Source organism: Andrena cerasifolii, chromosome 4, assembly GCF_050908995.1.
Source record: "Andrena cerasifolii isolate SP2316 chromosome 4, iyAndCera1_principal, whole genome shotgun sequence".
Lineage (NCBI taxonomy): Eukaryota > Metazoa > Arthropoda > Insecta > Hymenoptera > Andrenidae > Andrena > Andrena cerasifolii.
The window spans coordinates 19,870,335-19,889,242 of record NC_135121.1 but is presented as its reverse complement, the minus strand read 5'-3'; the positions used below and the strand labels follow the sequence as shown (position 1 = coordinate 19,889,242).

The 18,908-nt window shown below is 36.1% G+C and overlaps 1 protein-coding gene across 5 annotated transcripts; it reads left to right on the top strand.

The window, feature by feature from the left end:
* Window positions 1-170: 170 nt before the first annotated feature.
* Wgn (Tumor necrosis factor receptor superfamily member wengen) lies at window positions 171-18,153 on the top strand. Of its 5 annotated transcripts, none has more exons than XM_076811083.1 (5): window positions 171-531; window positions 6,265-6,693; window positions 7,647-7,830; window positions 15,749-15,874; window positions 17,532-18,153. In XM_076811083.1, exons 2-5 carry the CDS (start codon window positions 6,268-6,270, stop codon window positions 17,693-17,695), a joined length of 900 nt encoding a protein of 299 aa, XP_076667198.1. In that variant the 5' UTR covers window positions 171-531; window positions 6,265-6,267; the 3' UTR covers window positions 17,696-18,153. The 5 variants fall into 5 exon arrangements, with proteins under 5 accessions (XP_076667198.1, XP_076667195.1, XP_076667194.1 ...); XM_076811080.1 differs by having other exon boundaries at window positions 176-509; window positions 15,746-15,874; XM_076811079.1 differs by having other exon boundaries at window positions 186-531; window positions 15,746-15,874.
* Window positions 18,154-18,908: the final 755 nt, after the last annotated feature.

Here is an 18,908-nt window from a genome sequence, read left to right as displayed (position 1 = left end):
CTTCATTGCCAATATTGCAGTTTGCAACAGGTGGCGATGTTCAAATCCATCACTACCTTTTTTTTATTCCACCGCGTGGCTCCCTCTGTCCTCTTTCATCTCCTTCCTACTCTGCCTTTCTCTCTGCATCTCTTTCCCCACCATACGTCCCTCTCTCTCTCCCGCAGGCTTCTCTCTTTAAGAGAGGATCGTGGGCGGAAATTAGAATAACCAGTCTAGCCAGTCGTGTTGTGGTCGGCGGACGGTGCACGTCTATTCCGTGTCGCGCGGAGATTTTTCCAAATACTGCTCTTTCCTCTTCCCCCCGTGCCGACTCTGCCGGCTAAACGACATTTCTCTCGGCTCCGGTCACGAGAACGCGCAGCCCGTGGAGCATCGTTCAACCCGAATATTCCACGATCTCCTTCGAATGGCAAACTCAACGATCCTTTCGCAGTTCCGGATATTTTTTCACCTCACTTCCCGTTGATCGATTTTGGATATATATCGATTGGATTGCGTCATGACAGGTCTGAATCTATCGAAGGCAGCGTACGTATACCAACACCTACACACGTATAATTTTTCTCTCAAAGTTCACTGGCCAAATCTTTGTCTTGCGTAGAAAATTAGTTGAACCACTTGCTGTCTCATTTTAAGCGAAGTTTCCTTTCGTTTTACGTATTACTGGTCTATGTTATGGGTCACGTATCTCGTCCTACTGCTTCAATTCGATTATATAGTTGAAAATACGAGTTACGTTTCTGCGATCGTTTAATGAAAGACATAGTGAATAATAATAATGGTAGTAGAAAACACGATGCAATTTTGTAAAATAAAGTATAGTAATATAAAATTCAACACGCGTAGTCTTCTAACAGCTTCACGAGCGAGTCATTGTGAAATAGGAATATTTATCTTTTAACAAACTGTTTGTATTTCTAGTAAAGAATGTAGGCGCCATAAAGCGAAGAGTGAATAGTTGTAAGCTGGCGGTAAATAGTTAATTTCAGGCGCGTTTCAGATCAGATCTACTGTGAAATATAACGAAATAGTTTCGGTTGACTTTTAAGTATGCGGCGGCACAGCGAGCGTGTAGAATGTCAATGAGACTTATGAATGGGATAGTACGGAACGCGTTAATGGCGGTCGTAGTGGAACTAACAAATTGAGAACGGACTCTAGTATTAGCGATGAAATTTTTAATTCGCACCGGGCAGAGCGCGGAGTTATTTTAAAAGTATTATTATTTTCTATAACATATTACAAATTATATGAACCTTATAAATTGCATAATTTATATACAGAATCACAGAGTTTAATTCAGTTTAATTAAATACAGAATTAATACATAAATCATAAAATCAAAGTCATAAAAATTACAAGATTGAAATGTAAATTCAGAAGAAAAAAACGTACGGTTTATATTACAAATTGTAGATGATTTTTAGATTTCTAGCATAATTACTAAGAAGTTTATATCAAATACAGTTTGTGCAGTTACAGATACACGATTTCACTACGCAATAAAATCTAAATAATACTGCAATTACTTTCCTTCGACTGACATAAATTAAACAATCTCAAAGATAAGAGTATCCCCATTCACCGTCAGTATTCTTGACTTAATTACAATTCTACTCGTTTAGATTACAAGCGTATTAGCTTCCGAGGTGTTGCTGAACACCGTCGAGATTCGCAGCGCGGCGTTCGATTTGCATCTCGATAACTTTAATGCGTGCACCGCGTACGCTCGGCTACGCAATCGTGAAATACGGCTATACAGCAGCGGCGCGCGCAGCAAATTTTAAACAGCCCGGGAGAAACCTCCGCCATAGATAGAGCGTCACGCTTTCTAATCGCGTGACACAATTTCCGATCGTTCCCTTTGTTTTTCTCTGAATCGTCCATCAACCTAGGGTATAATAATCACTAAACTGTACACGAGAGTGCACAGCCTCTTATCGTTAATGCAACGTGCTCCACGGTTTGTCTTTAAGCATTAAAAAAAACTCATGAAATTTCTCTAGAAATTTAGTCTTCCCTAGTTTCTAGAGAAATTTCGCCAGTTTTTTTACGCTTGAAAACAAACTGTGCCTTTAAAAAAAATCGCATGATAAAGACTGGATATTGGTGCGAGGAATAATCGTGGCAAGTTTCACTAAAATCGGTTCAGTATTTTTTGAAATATCATTGGCACCGATTTGACAAACATAGTTTCGAGAGAACAGCGTTTAAAGTTTAAGGCGCAGGGGAAAGTGGGATAATTTTTTTAGGGGGAACTTACAGAAAATCGTCGATTCCGAAGCTACGCGATGTTGACCTTCCTTTGGTGTTGTAGCTTTTCCGAATTTTTTATTGGGCAAATCGATTTTTTCCGCCGTTCTAGGGGTGTGTAACCCCTTAAGGGGGTATACCCGTTTGAACCCTCGGAAAATGTATACATTTTGTGGATTTTTTTACAAGTCAACGGTTTGATGCAGATTTCCCGTTTTTTAACTATGTTTACATAGTATTATGAACTACTTATAAAAAAAGTTTCAGTTAAAAAACTATTGTTTTTCGGAAGTTACGGATACATGTCCGAAAGTCTCTCGATTTTAGACGGCTAAACGGTGGCCCTAAAAACTCGCGCTACGTTCAACCAATTTACTTCAAATTTTGCATGCAGAATCATAATAAGATTCCACATCGTCCAACGAAGGCGATTTTGAAAATTTTGAAAAATAAAGAAATGGTGAGAGATCAAAGGTAAAGTTAAATTTTTCTAAGAGAAAAATCCACCTTTTTCCTTTATAAATAATAAACGGGGAATCGAAATAAAAAAAGCCTTCGTTGGACGATGCGGAATCTTATTATGATCCTGCATGCAAAATTGGAGGTGAATTGGTTGAACGTAGCGCGAGTTTTTAGGGCCACCGTTTAGCCGTCTAAAATCGAGAGACTTTCGGACATGTATCCGTAACTTCCGAAAAACAATAGTTTTTTAACTGAAACTTTTTTTATAAGTAGTTCATAATACTATGTAAACATAGTTAAAAAACGGGAAATCTGCATCAAACCGTTGACTTGTAAAAAAATCCACAAAATGTATACATTTTCCGAGGGTTCAAACGGGTATACCCCCTTAAGTCTAGAATCTGTTTTGCGTGGACTTATCGACTGCGGCAGATTCGTTGCTGGGAATTGCTGTGCGCGGAAAAAATTCCTGCTGCTAACAGAAATGGCGGGCGAAATCGCGGCTGAATCGCGGTCAATTGATTCACGGCGAAATTATTCTAATGCGCGTGCGTACGCACACCCATAAAAGTGTACGCTCGCGATACAACTGCGGATGTAATTACATCGCGAACGAGCCGGAAGTAGAAACAGCCTGCCCGGTTTTGCCGGTTAAACGGCTACTTTACACGCTCGATTATTTCAAGGGTCGGCCGAAAGAAAGTATTCCGTTCCCACGAGCGGTCTGTTTGAAGAAAAGGGACTGTTTGGGGTTGAAAGTTTCCGCTGACGATACCGCGTTTTTGCCAGTATATTAATCAGCGCGAAAAGCAACAGTTGGGGTAAGTTACGCGGGAAGCTACCAACCCTCAGTGATCTGGAATTGAGTAAAAGTTTGAGAATTTTAATTGTTGGAGAAAAGAAGCTTTATTTTTATTGGGTATATTTTATTTCCTGATATTGTTTTGTAATGTTTTTCAATGAGTGATAATATTATTTTGAATTTTCCGTAGCTTTTTGTTTTTTAAGTCTAAGATGGAACTATGGCTTGGTAGTTTTAATAATTGTATAATGTAAGAGTTGCTCTAAGGGTTGGTAGTTTTTTTTTGCAAAATAACGATCACAGAATTATGGGATTCGTGCTGTGTTTAATTCATTTTTTGGCTTTTCAAGGTTGGTAGGTTTCTTCGTAACTTGGTCCAATTTGCTTCCATTATTCTTTTTATGTTAATCCTATTAGGATTCTATCCTTAAGGGGGAGTCCTATTTTTTTTAACTAAAAACACAGCAAAATTTGGGATTTTTTAAAAGAAACTAGCCATTCGATTCGTCTGAAATTTGGACCATGATTTTATGCATCCTTGAAGAAGTTGCAGTTTTTTTTTTAATTTTTAGATTAAGGGGAGGTTCCGGTCTAAATGTCGATTTTTGTTTTATCTCATTTTTCGAATTTCAATCTTTTAGGAATACGTGTTTAAAAGGATTTGTTGTAAACGCGTGTTTCTCGAAACAGTGTTCTCAAAACGGTGGGCGCTGTATCTCCAAAAATTATTATCCGATTCGACTGAAACTTTTTTTAATTTGAAGAATATACTTCTGGCTAGGGGGGGGTACCAGAAAAAAATACAAAAATTGAAAAATTATAATTTTCAAAGGCGTTGAAAGGACAAAAAATACAGGGAAAAGTGATTTCAAACTTAAAGTTTTGTTATTTTCTAAAAAAAAATATGTCATTTTTTGTAATTTTCTCTAGCCCCCCTAGACAGAAGAATAATCTTCAAAATAAATAAGGTTTCAGTCGAATCGGATAATAACTTTTGGAGATACAGCGCCCAGCGATTTGGATGAATTTTTTTGACGCCTTGACTTTAACGGTCACCCAGGGCCGTCTGCAATGAATAATTATAAAACAAAAAATATATTTCTATAACTTTAGACATCCTTAATACAATGCAAACAGTCCCATCACATTATATATAGTAGTTTTCCTTTAATTAATTCCTAAATATCACCTATTGTCCCCTGGTGTGCATGATATTTATCTTCCAGGTAATCTGAACGAGAAAAATGAAACGGCATTTTACTTTATACATATGTATCTTCAATTTGATGAACCAGAATACTGACAAGTTATATATTTCTTTGTTACATAAGAGAATTTAAGAATTTTCATAGCAAAAATTTGATTTGAAAACTCACCACTCCCCTCAATGAATTTTTATTCCAGTCTGGTTTATCAAATTGAAGCTACATATGTATAAAAGTAAAACACAGTTTCACTTTTTTGTTTTAGATAAAGTAAGTATAGTGTGCCTTGCAAAGATATAGCGATGTTGTAAAAGCAACACGGAACGAAGTCATTAGCGTTGTTAAGTGTCTTGCAAATGAGTCAAGAGCCTAGGGAAATATCCAGCATATGTATACATATTTGGACATTAGTGCTTTAAAGATTCTAATGGGTATAGAAATGTTACCAAATACATAAGTGCAGTCCTTTAATGAGTGGCTAAGAACACATTTGGTGGCTTGCACCCTCAAGACTGTTGCTTTGCACGCCCCCTAATTGACAAGGCTAGGTATATCCTACACGAGTCACTGATTTAGCCACAATTTTACATATAATTGGTCCGTAACGTGTATAATAGGTGATGTCTTAAATACACGGGGCTGACTACTTAAAATTGTATGGACAAATCAGATTGAAAGGCTTATCTTTCCCAAATCCTGTACACAAATCTATATGTAAGAACAAAATCGATATAAACAACTAATTGTAGTAATAATCGGAAGTTCATAAAATTCTATACATACAATGCCTGAAATTGCTACAGATATGTATTACAGTCGCGCTGCCATTGGAATTTAATTGCAGGTTGACTTTCACTTAGGCGTGCGTATATCGGGAAGTGGCAAAACGTTGAACTCGATTTTCTCGCAAACTTTTGAGTACCTACTGCACATACGTACATATTGCCACATACGTTGTGCACTACCTGCATACAAAGTATGGCCCATTCAGTGATTTAAAGCTAAAGAAAAAAAAAAAAATTATCGGAAAGTGTCAAGGGGTTGAAATCAGGGGGAGGGGGTGGGGTGTCCACGTTTCATGGTAGCCTATATTTTCCGCAGGGTCCTAGAGAGTAACTATATAAAATTTCGTCCAAATTGGTCAGAGAGTTTAGGAATTAATAGAGAATATACAGAGAGACATTCTATTTTATATACAGTAGGTACTGAGAATATTTGTTGCATCACTTTCAAATTTACTCTAGTACGCAGAATTTTCAATACGATTGATAAAATAATTCGTACGCAACTTATTCCGGTCAAGATAGTGAGTTACACATTTTTCAATAAATAAATTTTGCAATAATATTTTCCTAGTACTAATAATAAGAGAGGTATAAGTGATCGCGTATTTAATATTCGAGTGGGGCAATGAATATTTCCAGCACTGTACGTAGAGGATAAATAGATAGATTATAATCTTTCGATGAGACGTAGCGAGTCTCTGTACTTTCAGGCTGGTCACCACGTCTTTGAAAGTCCCGATAAAAACTGTTCCAGGTGATGCCTCGGGAGCCCAATCGGGTATATCTGTTAGCCGTGCTGCTGCTATTGGTCGGTCTCCATAAGGCTGGCTGCTCGACATCCGCCCCCCAATATCCGGTCTGTAAACCGGGTCTCGAATTTTGGTCGGTCGAGCGTGCCACCTGTTGGCCCTGCACCAGATGCGCCCCTGAATTCACCCTGAGCCCCTGCGCGATCTACAAGGATGCTATCTGCGGTCCGCTGTCGGCACTCGAGCTCGATTGGTCTTTCCTCTCGACGAGGAAAAGGCTGGAAACCGGTCAGAGGAGCCTCGAGGCTGTCACATCCAAGATGCTGTGGAGGTTTCCGGACTTGGAGCAGCAACAGATCAAACAAGAGTCCAAGGACGTCGCCGAGCGCGTAGGGAATTTGGAGCAGAGTATCGAATCGAAGACGAAGGACCAGGTACCAAAGGACTATCCTACTTCTGTAGTATCTGTTGCGTCGCCAACCCTCCGTTTGGCGAGTGAGTACACTGCCAAATCCAAAGTTTCGAGGCTCCCTTTGCATTGAGGGAAGTGGAGATGTTCCTTTTAACGAATAAATTTAAGTAACTCCTTCCCGCGTTAAGATGTGAACGTTTATTGCAATGAAGAACATTGCAATCATTGGGTGAAACTGTTCGAATGGGGAGGAAATCTGTCACGCGATATGATTTTAATGAAACAGGCAAGTAACTTGAAACTTTTGGCTGGCAGTGTAGACATTAGGGCTGCTACGAATATTAAAATACCAGAGAATTTGAATTTGAGATTTGAATATTCAAATACCAGATAATTCGAATTTGAGATTCGAATACCAGAGAATTTGAGATTCGAATACCAGAAAATTTGGGATTCGAATACCAGAAAATTTGGGATTCGAATACCAGAAGATTTGAGATTCGAATACCAGAGAGTTTGAGATTCGAATATTCGAATATCAGAGAATTTGAGATTCGAATATTCGAAAACCAGAGAATTTGAGATTGGAATATTCGAATAACAGAGAATTTGAGATTTGAATATTCTAACACCGGAGTATTCGAGTCGAAAATTCGAATACCAGATAATTCGAATCGAATATTTGAATACCAGAGAATTCGAATCGAATATTCGAATACCAGAGAATTTGAGATTTCAATGTTCGAATACCGGAGAATTCGAATCGAAAATTCGAATCGAATATTTGAATACCAGAGAATTCGAATCGAATATTCGAATACCAGAGAATTTGAGATTTCAATATTCGAATACCGGAGAATTCGAATCGAATAATCGAATAATTAGGAGTATTCGAATATTTACAGCTCTACTATATAGACATTCATTTACATTTATCCGCGATCTCTTTAAATTGTATTTCGCTGGGATCTAAAACAGAGGACAATCGAGCCTCGTCCAAGGAAGACGTCCACCCCCAAGGAGGATATCCTATGGGATTGGCAAACGGGAGCGCTGATTCTCGCAGTCTGCGCGTGCGTCCTGTTCTTTCTGGTCGCAGGATGTTCGGCTTTGGTCTACGCGAGGCAGTGGCGTCGAATGAAGAAGAACTTCGAGCCTGGTGAGATAATCACCTTCCATTATTTATTTCTCCAGATATAAATATCAAACAATAAAGTTTACTTAAATAAGTCCCATCTCTCTTCCTTCATAAAAGGTTAAATTCAGAAATAAAAGATAATGTCCGAACAAATTCTGATACAGTTTGTCTTAACATAAAAGCCTCTCCAGATTTTAGGGTAGATGTCCCAATTATTGCCAATTTATTTATTTTGCTTAATAAAAACGTAACGTACCTGTAAAGAATAGTATACAAAAAATATTATTAATTAGGACTGTTGTTATTATTATTATTATTATAATTATTACTGTACACTATTCTTTCTACGTTACATTTTCTTTAAGTAAAATAAATAAAGTGGCAGTAATAGGGACACTGACAGTAATTAGGACATCTATCCCACGCGATTTTAAAGATGACAGATATGAACTCGAATATGGTTGCTTATAAAAAAACACAAATTGAATATTTTTCAACGCCGAGGGAAACGATTCGAGAATGTTGTAAAAGGGGAGAGGAGGTAGGACACTGGCTAATCAGAGGTTGGTATCGTGGGAGATTTTGTCGCGGCCGATCCCGAAGGATCGGTGCGCGTTAACGCGAGGGGGGATAAGAAGTCCTTTAAAATGCAAGGCAGATTTTCTTCATTAGAGGGCCGCTCACGGCCTCTGCTCACCTTGGCTCGATCTATCACGCCCGGATATGACGTCCCGTGTGTTCGATGCTTCTCGTTTCTTTCATCGTGCTCCGTTCCGCGTTCTCTATGTACTCATTTACCGGCTCGTGTCATTTCTGACCGTTCGGAAGTGACGATGCGTGCTCATTTCCGAGCGGCTGACTTCCTCCGAGATCGATAGGTAAAGAATGCCCGCGGTTTTGACGGGTTTAACTGCCATTTTCGGGGAATCCATTTGCTTAGCCAAGGCTGGCGAATAATTTTGATTGGAAAAACTTTTTCATTGGTGCTTTGCGTAGACTATATTAATTAGCAATATTCGTAGTCGGTATGTAACGCGAAATAGTTTGAGTTATTGGTTTGAGTTTGTGATGGATTAAATCCGTGGCGGATTTAAGGAAAATGGCCCAGGTCACCTCCGTTCTGGGACATCCTGTGTACATAACAGAATTGCAAATAAATCTACGCGTGTGTGGTATGAAAATTATGGGAAACCAAATAAAAATAGTGTCTGGATAAAATCATAATTTAAACTGCTTATCGGCTGCCTGGTAAATCCGCCACTGGATTAAATAAAAATCAATATGATCCATTCGGTTGTATGTATAATGATGGCTATAGCTACAGGATTGAATTTTGTACGTTTTCTTTTAGAGGGCATTTCCATTTTCGATTACAAAATAATTCATATCTTTTACTTGCACTGTTGCGATGGAATATTTTACTAAACAAAAAGCTATAACCGAGAAGGAAATGAATTTAACCATGTGTAATATGCTGACCTTCAGATAAACTCGACTAGAAAAATCTCGACAGTTTGAAGAAGAAACGGAAAAGTTTAATGTTTATACGTTTAAATGTAAAAGATTGATTTAGAGAGCATATCAATTTTCTTTAGTGAACAATTTAATTGTCTTTTTACGGTGACACATAAATTAATTATGCTTCGCTGTATTTTTAATTATGAAGCATCGAAATTAATTGAAATCGCTTCTATTTCCCACTAATTATCGATAAATCCTTTCTATTCTCCTCGACTTATCGGAAATTTTTAATCGTTTTTATTTTCCTCGAATTATTTATCGGAAATTTGAATTCGTTTCTATTTGCCTTGACTTATCGTGATCTCTTTGGACAATGTTATTCTTGAATATCGTGTTTAAAATCGTTTTCCGGACCAGTCGCAATTTTTTGGTATAAATATATCGTTGCAAAAAATGTTACTGACCTGGCATCTCGAAAAAGTTGGCACGGTAAGAATAGTTTCTGGGTCCCCACATTTTTCGTTTCGAAACAAATAAACAGTTCTTTATGCATTTTTTCAAATAAACAGTCATTGATAACGAATCGTGTTCGGTAGATTGGTACTTCTTTAATTTCTGCTTCGTTGACACATTTGTACTTCACACGATGATTCTCATTTCAATTCGGTATCATAACGCAAATCGAAATTCGTCATTTTCTGTTGGACAGCAACAATAAAATTAATGTTCTTAAAACGGTTCTACACACGGGATCAGATGTTGAATCTTATTTCCAATTTTTTTTATATTTTTATTCATGTCACAAAATTTGTGAAAACTTATACATACACGTAGTTGTTTTTTTTTTTTAAGTAACGTTATATTATGATAAAATAATAAGGATTGAAGAAATCCAAGTCAGTTCAAGTAATCACCAGTGAGTTGATATAATTGATTAATAACTGAATTATAAAAGTAATCTAATAAACAATTTTTATATCACAAAAAATTGAAATAACCAACATATTTAATTTGATGTATTGACACGTTTTGTGCCATTGTACCACAATGTTTAATTTCTCAGCTATTTAACGCATCTTCAGATATTGAAAGCAGCCATAACTTCTATTGGAAACGAAGAGATTAATATACCAACGAAAATGGCAAATCCCTCGAGCTGTAAAGCTATCTCCACCGATGTTCAGCAATTATTTCAGAAATCGAATCGACTTTATTTAGTTTGTTTTCGCACTCAACTCCTCCCGTTGTCCAGACAGTCGAGTTTCCCAAAATATTTGAATAGTACATGCTCACCGCAAAACAACAACGCGATCCCGGCTGCCTCGAATTCCTTACGGTTCAGTCGATACATAGGTACAGGGTGTTTCGTAATAGGCGCTTCATCCAGAGGGAAGCGATCTACAGGAAAAAATAAGCAGATAATGTGGAATAAAATTGGTTCGTATGAAATTCCTTTCTCCAAAATACGAATTTTGATAACAGCGCGTACTTAACTAAGAATCATCCAAATATATCAGTACCTACATACAACCCGGCACAGCTGGGAATGAAATAAATCCTCGTACAATAAATAAGTCGAAATTGAAGAATAATTTCTTTTCGAATGGTGTTTCCAGTCCAACGATATCGATTGTGGAATAAATTAATTTCTTTTATTTTTGTTTACTTTAATCCATAATTTTGGAGCTCATTGGAAAAAAAGTTATTCTGAATGTTCGGCTCACTTTTGCACAGGAATTAATTTCATGCGCAGTTGCTCCACGTTTACCGATAAATTCTGCCGATTTTTTTTTATAGATGTGCGCGTATCAAGCGAGTATTCTTCGTTGTTGATTTTCCTGAAGGGGAAGCCACTTGAAACGAAATTTTGCTCCATATTTCCTATTTTTATTCTCGTGTAAAATTCTGCTGCCCTTATATTTCTACCACATGTTTTGAAACAGCCTGTATGCGTGCTCTTACGGCGAGGCTTGCCGCTACGACCTCGGACGAACTTTTAACACGCCGTTAATATTGATTCGTTTGGGCGAGCGTGTTTCGGGGAATGCGCATGACATAAAAGTGTAAGCGAGGGCGGTGTTACGATCTACGAATGAACGTTTGTACGATGTTACTATCCCCATTTGCATAACGTGCGTTACGCAGAACTCATCCACGCCGGAACCCTCTCCTCTCCTCCCCTCTTCTCATCCAGATGCCCCCCTTGCTCCCCCACCTCTCTGTTCTCCAGCTCTTCGCCACCCACGCTTCCCGAGGAAACGTATTGCTCTGCCAGTGATGGCTTCGACCCGTCCAACAATAGCTCGAGAAATTTTTTCGGCGATATTAAGCATTCGATTATTTAACAATTTGTATTGTATTAGTGCACTCAATTTTATGGAAAAAGTTTGTTGGAGAAGTTTGCGATTTTCGATGGCGAATTAGACTACGGAGATTCTGTTTGTTTTCATCTACTTTAGTTTAACGTCGTTTTTTAATTTTGTTTTTAGTCGCTTGTATTTAAGCTTCCCTTGAACTTTCAGCAATACGATTGAGTGTTGCAGCCTTTGACTCTTTGATCGTTTTAGAATTATCTTCTTAAAGATTTTACTGTTCTCCGCAAGGAGGAAATCTGAAGGTGACGAATTAAGTAATTAAAGTTGTGCCTATGCTTAGTTTGAGCATACCGCGAGAGAAATAGTATGAAATCGTAATTATATTTCATAATTATATGGACAAAGTGGGTTAAATGATGTTGCTCTAGAAGAAGTAATTTAATCAAACAACTGCTCGATTCCTCCTCGATCCTATCACTAGCGGATATTTGTCGAAAACGTTTGGTTCGTTGCTCGAGCCGGCATGAATGAAGCGCTACTATTTTGGCTTGAATGCCTGGTAATTGATAATGGATAATGTATTTCGTTATACTGGTGTGGTTATTTAATTATTTTCTGGAAAGGAAACAGAAGAACAGGATTTCATTTAGTAATGACGTATTTATCTGAATATCTTTGATTACGAAAATTATTAGGGCTGATCATTGAGTACTATTTGTTATCGTAATAACAATAAATAATACATAAGGATTAATACTAATAATCTGTACCATCAAAGATTCTTAGGTAAATATGTATATTATTAATAAACGAAAAATTGAGGTTTCTTAAATTTACGTTCATTGATGCTTCGCAAAATTTTAAGGGTAAGCATATTGGGAATGTAAATTTCTTTTTCTAAAATTTAAAAGACGAAAATCGAATACTTAAGCATAAATGTTTATTAACCAAAACGAGTAATAATTAATTAGAGTAATTACAAGTAGCGAAAATATCACGTCAGATTATTGGTCTGTTTGATTAATAACAGTTGTGTTTCACTATTAAATATATGGTTAGAAAGTGAATAGAAAAATACTTACTGTTAGGTAAGACGACAATTAAATAGTTCATTTCTAAAACGTGCTAAATCTTTTTTTATTACTTAGAACATTTATTTTTATTTTAATAATCTTATTCGTGTCGATGCAATGAAATAAACAATTATGGATATAAAACAGTTTGACCATTATAGAAACAGGTGATAGTCATTGTAAATAAATTCTGAAACGATCAAAATGTACAATGATATCGCAAACATTTTATTTTCAAATTTTATTGGTACAAAAGTCCGAGAAATTTTTATTACACTTAGTATTTTGTGATTTCTGTCGTAAATACTACTACGTTATATATTTATTTATTTAGTTATTAATCGCTACATTTATAATTTTTTCATTAATACCATTATTTGATATGTTGGACGATAACGAAAATGGCAATTTGGAGAATTTGTTAAAACCTATAACTTTACCTTAGTTTTATTTATTGGATTAACAAAAAAATCTAGAATAATGATTTAACCATCTTTTCCCATCATTTAGAAGCGTATGAATATAAAATACACCTTCATATTTATTTTAACAAATAATTTCCTGTTTTAGAAATTCTGCTTTGATCTTAACTTACTTGCAGCAATTATTGTCTTCCAGCTACACAAGTATCAATCTGTTCTCAGAACCCCCACGATCTCATCATTTTTATATAAAAAAATCCTGATCGTTTCTTCGTAACATATTCTGTACCATAAACAAACTACTTAAACGTGATCGAATAAAACCAGTATATTGTCGAAATAGATACAAGATTCTTTATAAATGAAATTTCTCTTTGTTCATAACATAGTGGAAATAATTTCACACATACATATAAAGTTTTCTTCTTCACTCAGAAAATCGCTGTAAATATTATAAACAAATAAAATACGACAAATAAAATAAACATATATATATACCCTCAGATTTAAATAATATGGATTTAAAACGGAGTATGCTTCATGGTCGTTGGAGGGAAGTTTCCATCGCGAAAACTGGCCTGAACGGAATTCGTAAGGATGGGTACGGTTGGAGAATGCAATCGTGTTTGACTTGATTCTCAATTGGAATCAGAAGGTATTGTCGGCATTCTTACTAACGGATTGGTAATACAAGCGAATGGACGTGCATTCGGTACCGTTTCATTGCTGACTGTGCTTACTAAAGGGGACTTACGGGGATAGCCCGTTCCTCCTGTTAGGGCCCATTACCTGATCCCACTGCCAATGTTGTACACCCATCATTCATTCACCAAATCAACAACGTCCCGATAAATAGATTAAATATTTCTCCAAAACAATATCCTTTAACCAGTGGCGGATTTAAGAAAAAAGGCCCAAGTGGCAAACGTTGAGGGCCCCATTTTTTCGGAAAAATCAAGAGGTAGCTTATTAAAAAGGGGCAAATCTATAGAAAAGTATAGAAAAAAAGTGCTTGGATAAAATCGTAATTTGTTTTTGAAAATAGGGCCCTAGGGGGCCTTCTGAGCAGGGGCCCTTTTGAGAAACTAAAGCGGTAGTTTACTGAAAATGGGCTCGGTGTAATAATACAGAAAAAAATATAATTTGGATAAAATCACAAATTTGTTTAAGGATGGGGCCCTGTTGGGCCTTCCGAGCAGGGGCCCTTTCGAGAAACTAAAGCGGTAGTTTACTGAAAATGGGCTCGGTGTAATAATACAGAAAAAAATATAATTTGGATAAAATCACAAATTTTTTTAAGGATGGGGCCCTGTTGGGCCTTCCGAGCAGGGGCCCAGGTGGCAAGTGCTCATCGGCCGGCCTGTTAAATCCGCCACTGCCTTTAACCAGGTGTTTCTACAAGATGCTTCATAATTTCGCGCGTTAAGTGAATAGTAGTGCTATTAATTCTAAGTTATCAAATTAAAAACATCAATCTTCACTGTTTAAGCCATCGAGAACTAAGTAGCATTTGTATTATTTAGAAGGTAGTATAGCGTTTAATTATTATTTTCCTTTTGAATGAAGATATTATTTTTGCGAGATAAGGTGGGCTATAAAAGAACAAAGTTTCAATAAACTCTGCTTCGTTAGAGTTTCGATGCTTGGGAAATCTACGCATTTTCCTCGTTTAACGTCCCAAGAAAGCTTGTATGAACAAATTGACAAAGGATTGCAGATTACGGAGTGGCTTGTCGCGAAAGTTAGAACTGGTTACAAACGTGAGGCGTTCGTTTCCCGAAAGTGAATATTTCTCGAGCACAGTCGGTCAGGTTTTTCTTCACAAGCGGGCAGAAGAAATATATTTTGCCTTTAGCCTGGAGCGAGGCTATCGCTAGATTCATCCCATGGGGCCTTGAGAAAGCAGAACCGCATTCCATAGTTCAGCTCGCATTCCATCCTTGGTGCGGACGATACCATCGTTCCATGTTCTCTGACCAAATCGTCAATTACGAATGAACCACAGCGATTGCACCTTTGTTCCCAGAACTCCTTCAACACCGAATTTCCCTATATAAGCAGACCTTGCATTCGACGAAATTACAAGAAGTTATTATTTGCATCGTGCTGTACACCAGTGTTGGTTTAATTAAATGTCTTTTCTTGATATCTTTAACACTTATAATTCATTATAGTTATGGATTTTGTACCATCTCTGATTAATATATTACTATGTCTCTTGTATTCAATATAAACGATTTACGCGAAAACCTATAAATGACTAATGTAAATTGTACACGGTGTAGTAAAAGTATATGGTTTCCCTTAAAAATACGAAGATGATATTAAAATTTTTCTAAGTAAAAATAGTTGTGAGTGATGTCACGGGAAATTCAGAACCAGTATATTATCAATCACTGTATAGGTAAGTGATAGTTTCAGGTAAAATTCAAGTTCGATATAATAAATCTCTGCAAATAATAATCGCGCAGATAATTCAGCCCCGATATTATCTTTCTCCTTAAGCCAAATAACTTTGCTACGAAGAACTTTGTTGTAATTGAAATATTTTCAGAAATAATTGCGTGCGTTCAGACTTAAAACGGATGCACCATGTAATTGTTTAAAGCAATATCTTCGTCGCGTATCCGTTCCGACTAAAGCGAAGAATTTTGGATGGTTGCAGTAGGTCTGGAGGAGATCTCGGCTCGGTTGAATTTAATGGTCAAGGCAGAACTAGCCGAGCTGGTTGCTGGCGCACCCATGAACCCGGGTGATCCTGAAACGAGGTGTCAGTATCTTGAGAAACTGTTAGGTAAGTCCATTCGTTGGCTTCGAAACGGAATTTCCATTCTGGTTTCGTACGCGTTGCTGGTGCACACGCACAGTGTTCGATAAAATATTCGGTGAAAAGAATTCTGAAACGACAGATAAAATTGTTTGAAAATTGATATAAACGGAAAGGAATGTTTGCTATTTTATCCTGGCGAAATTACACAGGCTAGAAATTAAATATTCAGATATCTACTTAGATATTTTTAGAATCTGGATCTTCGTATATTTTGGTTGCAACTAATTTTTATATAATGACTGCATGTTTGATAAGGTAAAATATATTTTCGTTGGTACATGTATGTAGAAGGTATGACATAATTGGTGGTATATTAGAGGAGATAGTGATTCCTCGTGACAGAATAAATAAGGGAAGGTGTATTAACATATTTTAGGCTGAACTTCAGGTTTTTGAGAAAAATGAGTGTAAGAATTATCGAGTGTCAATAGATTTAAGGGATTGCTTGGGTGCAACCAATATCGTATTATTTGAGTAAAAGTAATTTAATGTGTTTGCACACGAGGCTTGGTGAAAAGCTGAGAAAATATTATTGGTTGATATATACATGTAAAGGAAATTTAATTCGTTTAATTTAATTTGAATATTGCCGCGCTCTCTCCAGCGCTAATAAAGTAGAGCGTTTGAAGGGCGAGAGGGTAAACAGAAAACAGTTGTGCACGTGGCAATTCACGCAGAGTAATTATAAATTAAATGTATTAACAGAACTTGATTACAGAGAAGCTCAGTTTTGTTATTGTTAATCGCCATCGATTACTCCGAAGAAATAACAACACATTATAAAATGACATTTAATGTCATTGATCACCTTGTTAATCTCTATTTCCAAGTTCTTTTATAATGTGCTGTTATTTCTTCAGAGTAATCGATGGTGATTAACAATAACAAAACTGAGCTTCTCTGTAATCAAGTTCTGTTAATACCTTTAATTTAAATTAGTTAAAAATGTTGAAAGATCTAGAAAGAGTTATTATACTCTGTCAAAAGGATTTTATTATTCAATTATTCACCGACATAATCGAAGATATTATTAAAATCTCGAATTTTCTGAATTTATAAATGAGACTGATAAACTTCACGTTGCTTTTACGAAGAATAATTAATTAGAATATTTCTCAAATTTTTATCGTTCCAATAATCGCGCACGCTTGCTTTGAGAAAGAAAAATTTAAATCCAGAATGGAGCCATTTTATACAAAATACGGTTAATAACTAATGAAAAAATAATATTAGATAAAAGTAAAAGGCGGATCAATGTGTGAAGGAAGATGATGCATTATCATTTTTAAATGATGAAGCAGTTATAAACTGATTGTACCTAATTTGTAAAATCTTATGGAATATTTCGGTGAATTTTCAAAAATCCTAGAAATAATCAGAAATTCACAGAATTCTACATAAAAGGCAGGGATATCTTTACTCTATTGTTATTGGGAAAATGATAGAGAATTATAAATTTCATTTAACAAATTCTATTTTCATAAAATCCTACTGTTTTCCTTAAACTTCTTTGCAAACGTATTTTACAAGAAACTATCAGCGATCTGTTAAAACGAATCATCTCATATATGAACAGGAATCGTGTAAATACAAAGCACACATTGTTTTCTTCCCTTTCCAGATCGGAAGAGGGAAACTCCTGTGATGGTCAATTGGCCGGAAGTGAGCGGGAATCTTTACATAGAGGAGGGTCGATCTCCCAAGGGGAAGAAATCACAAATTGCTAGAATTCATCGAAACATCGAGACGATTTTAAATCAGAAGAAAAGTTCTGGCGACTGTTAGAAACAGAGAAGAAAAAGAAGGGAATCACGAGTGAAATTGACGATATTTTTCAAAGCGTCGAGCTAAAAATTCAGACGACGATATATTTTGTATTTATCCTCGTATTTATGACCACATTCGACGCGGTGGGCGGATAGAAAAAAAGAGTAAATCGCCGAAAGGTACAAAACATTAAGCGACGATTGTACACGAGAAATTTGTATTATTTTTTTTTTATTAATTTAATAACTTTACTTTCTTATATAATATTTTTTTGTTATTTAAACAAGCACGCGAAGAAGGAGAAGGAGGAGGAAGTTTCCTCGCTCCAAGTCTCGGAGCTCGAATGAAATCGAGCAACGATCGACTTGGCCCATCGATTATTTATTTCTTTTTATTAGTATTTAGAAACCGCCATTTTTGTATTATAACATTGCGATGTACGTGCTGAATGATCAAATAAACCAACTTAAACGGTGGGAACTGGCGTTTTCTCCCCTAAAGTCGCGGTTTTTAAACGTCAATGTGCTCCAAACATTTCGATTTAATTAAGAAAAATTGGGTTTTAACCGACTTCAAAAAGGAGCAGGTTATAGATTCGACCTGTAAGTATTTTTTTTTATGTTTCCTCCTCAGCATATGGACCGATTTTGACGATCTTTTTTTTTTATTCGAAAGAGTGCGATGCCCCAGCGGTCCCATCCGATATTGCATCAATATTAATCCAATATTTTGCCAGTTCTGGTTAATAAAGACTATTGTCACCCAACTATTACAATTTAATTACGTACTCGCATATCTCCATATATATATACTGACACAACATGCTGAGGATATATATTTTATATTTTATTATATATAGAGGATATATATTTTATTTCTTTGAAGTCGGTTTTAATTTTTTTCTAAATTTTTTTATTATATATACGAAGTGCATATAGAAAGCAACAAAAAAAAAAAATTAGAAAAAAAATTAAAACCGACTTCAAAGAAATAAAAATGCACTAAAAAGTAATAAACACTTTTTTCCCTTATTTAATCTGGCGCCGACTTAAAAAAATTGAGAGTCGTAGATTAAATAACAGAAAAAATGACTTATTACTTTTTAGTGCATTTTTATTTTTTTGAAGTCGGTTTTCATTTTTTTAAAAATTTTTTTTTACAAATGGTTTGCATTGTTCACTGAAGCATCTGCTCTATAAGAATGCGCATAGGTGCAGTCTACTAAAATCGC

Excerpts from the sequence above, each read along its gene's own strand:
- Wgn (XM_076811080.1), top strand. The coding sequence starts at position 6,268 with ATGCCTCGGGAGCCCAATCGGGTATATCTGTTAGCCGTGCTGCTGCTA. Across the intron at positions 6,694-7,646 it reads AATCGAAGACGAAGGACCAG|CAGAGGACAATCGAGCCTCG; the intron begins GTACCAAAGGAC and ends TGGGATCTAAAA. Across the intron at positions 15,875-17,531 it reads GTATCTTGAGAAACTGTTAG|ATCGGAAGAGGGAAACTCCT; the intron begins GTAAGTCCATTC and ends TTCCCTTTCCAG.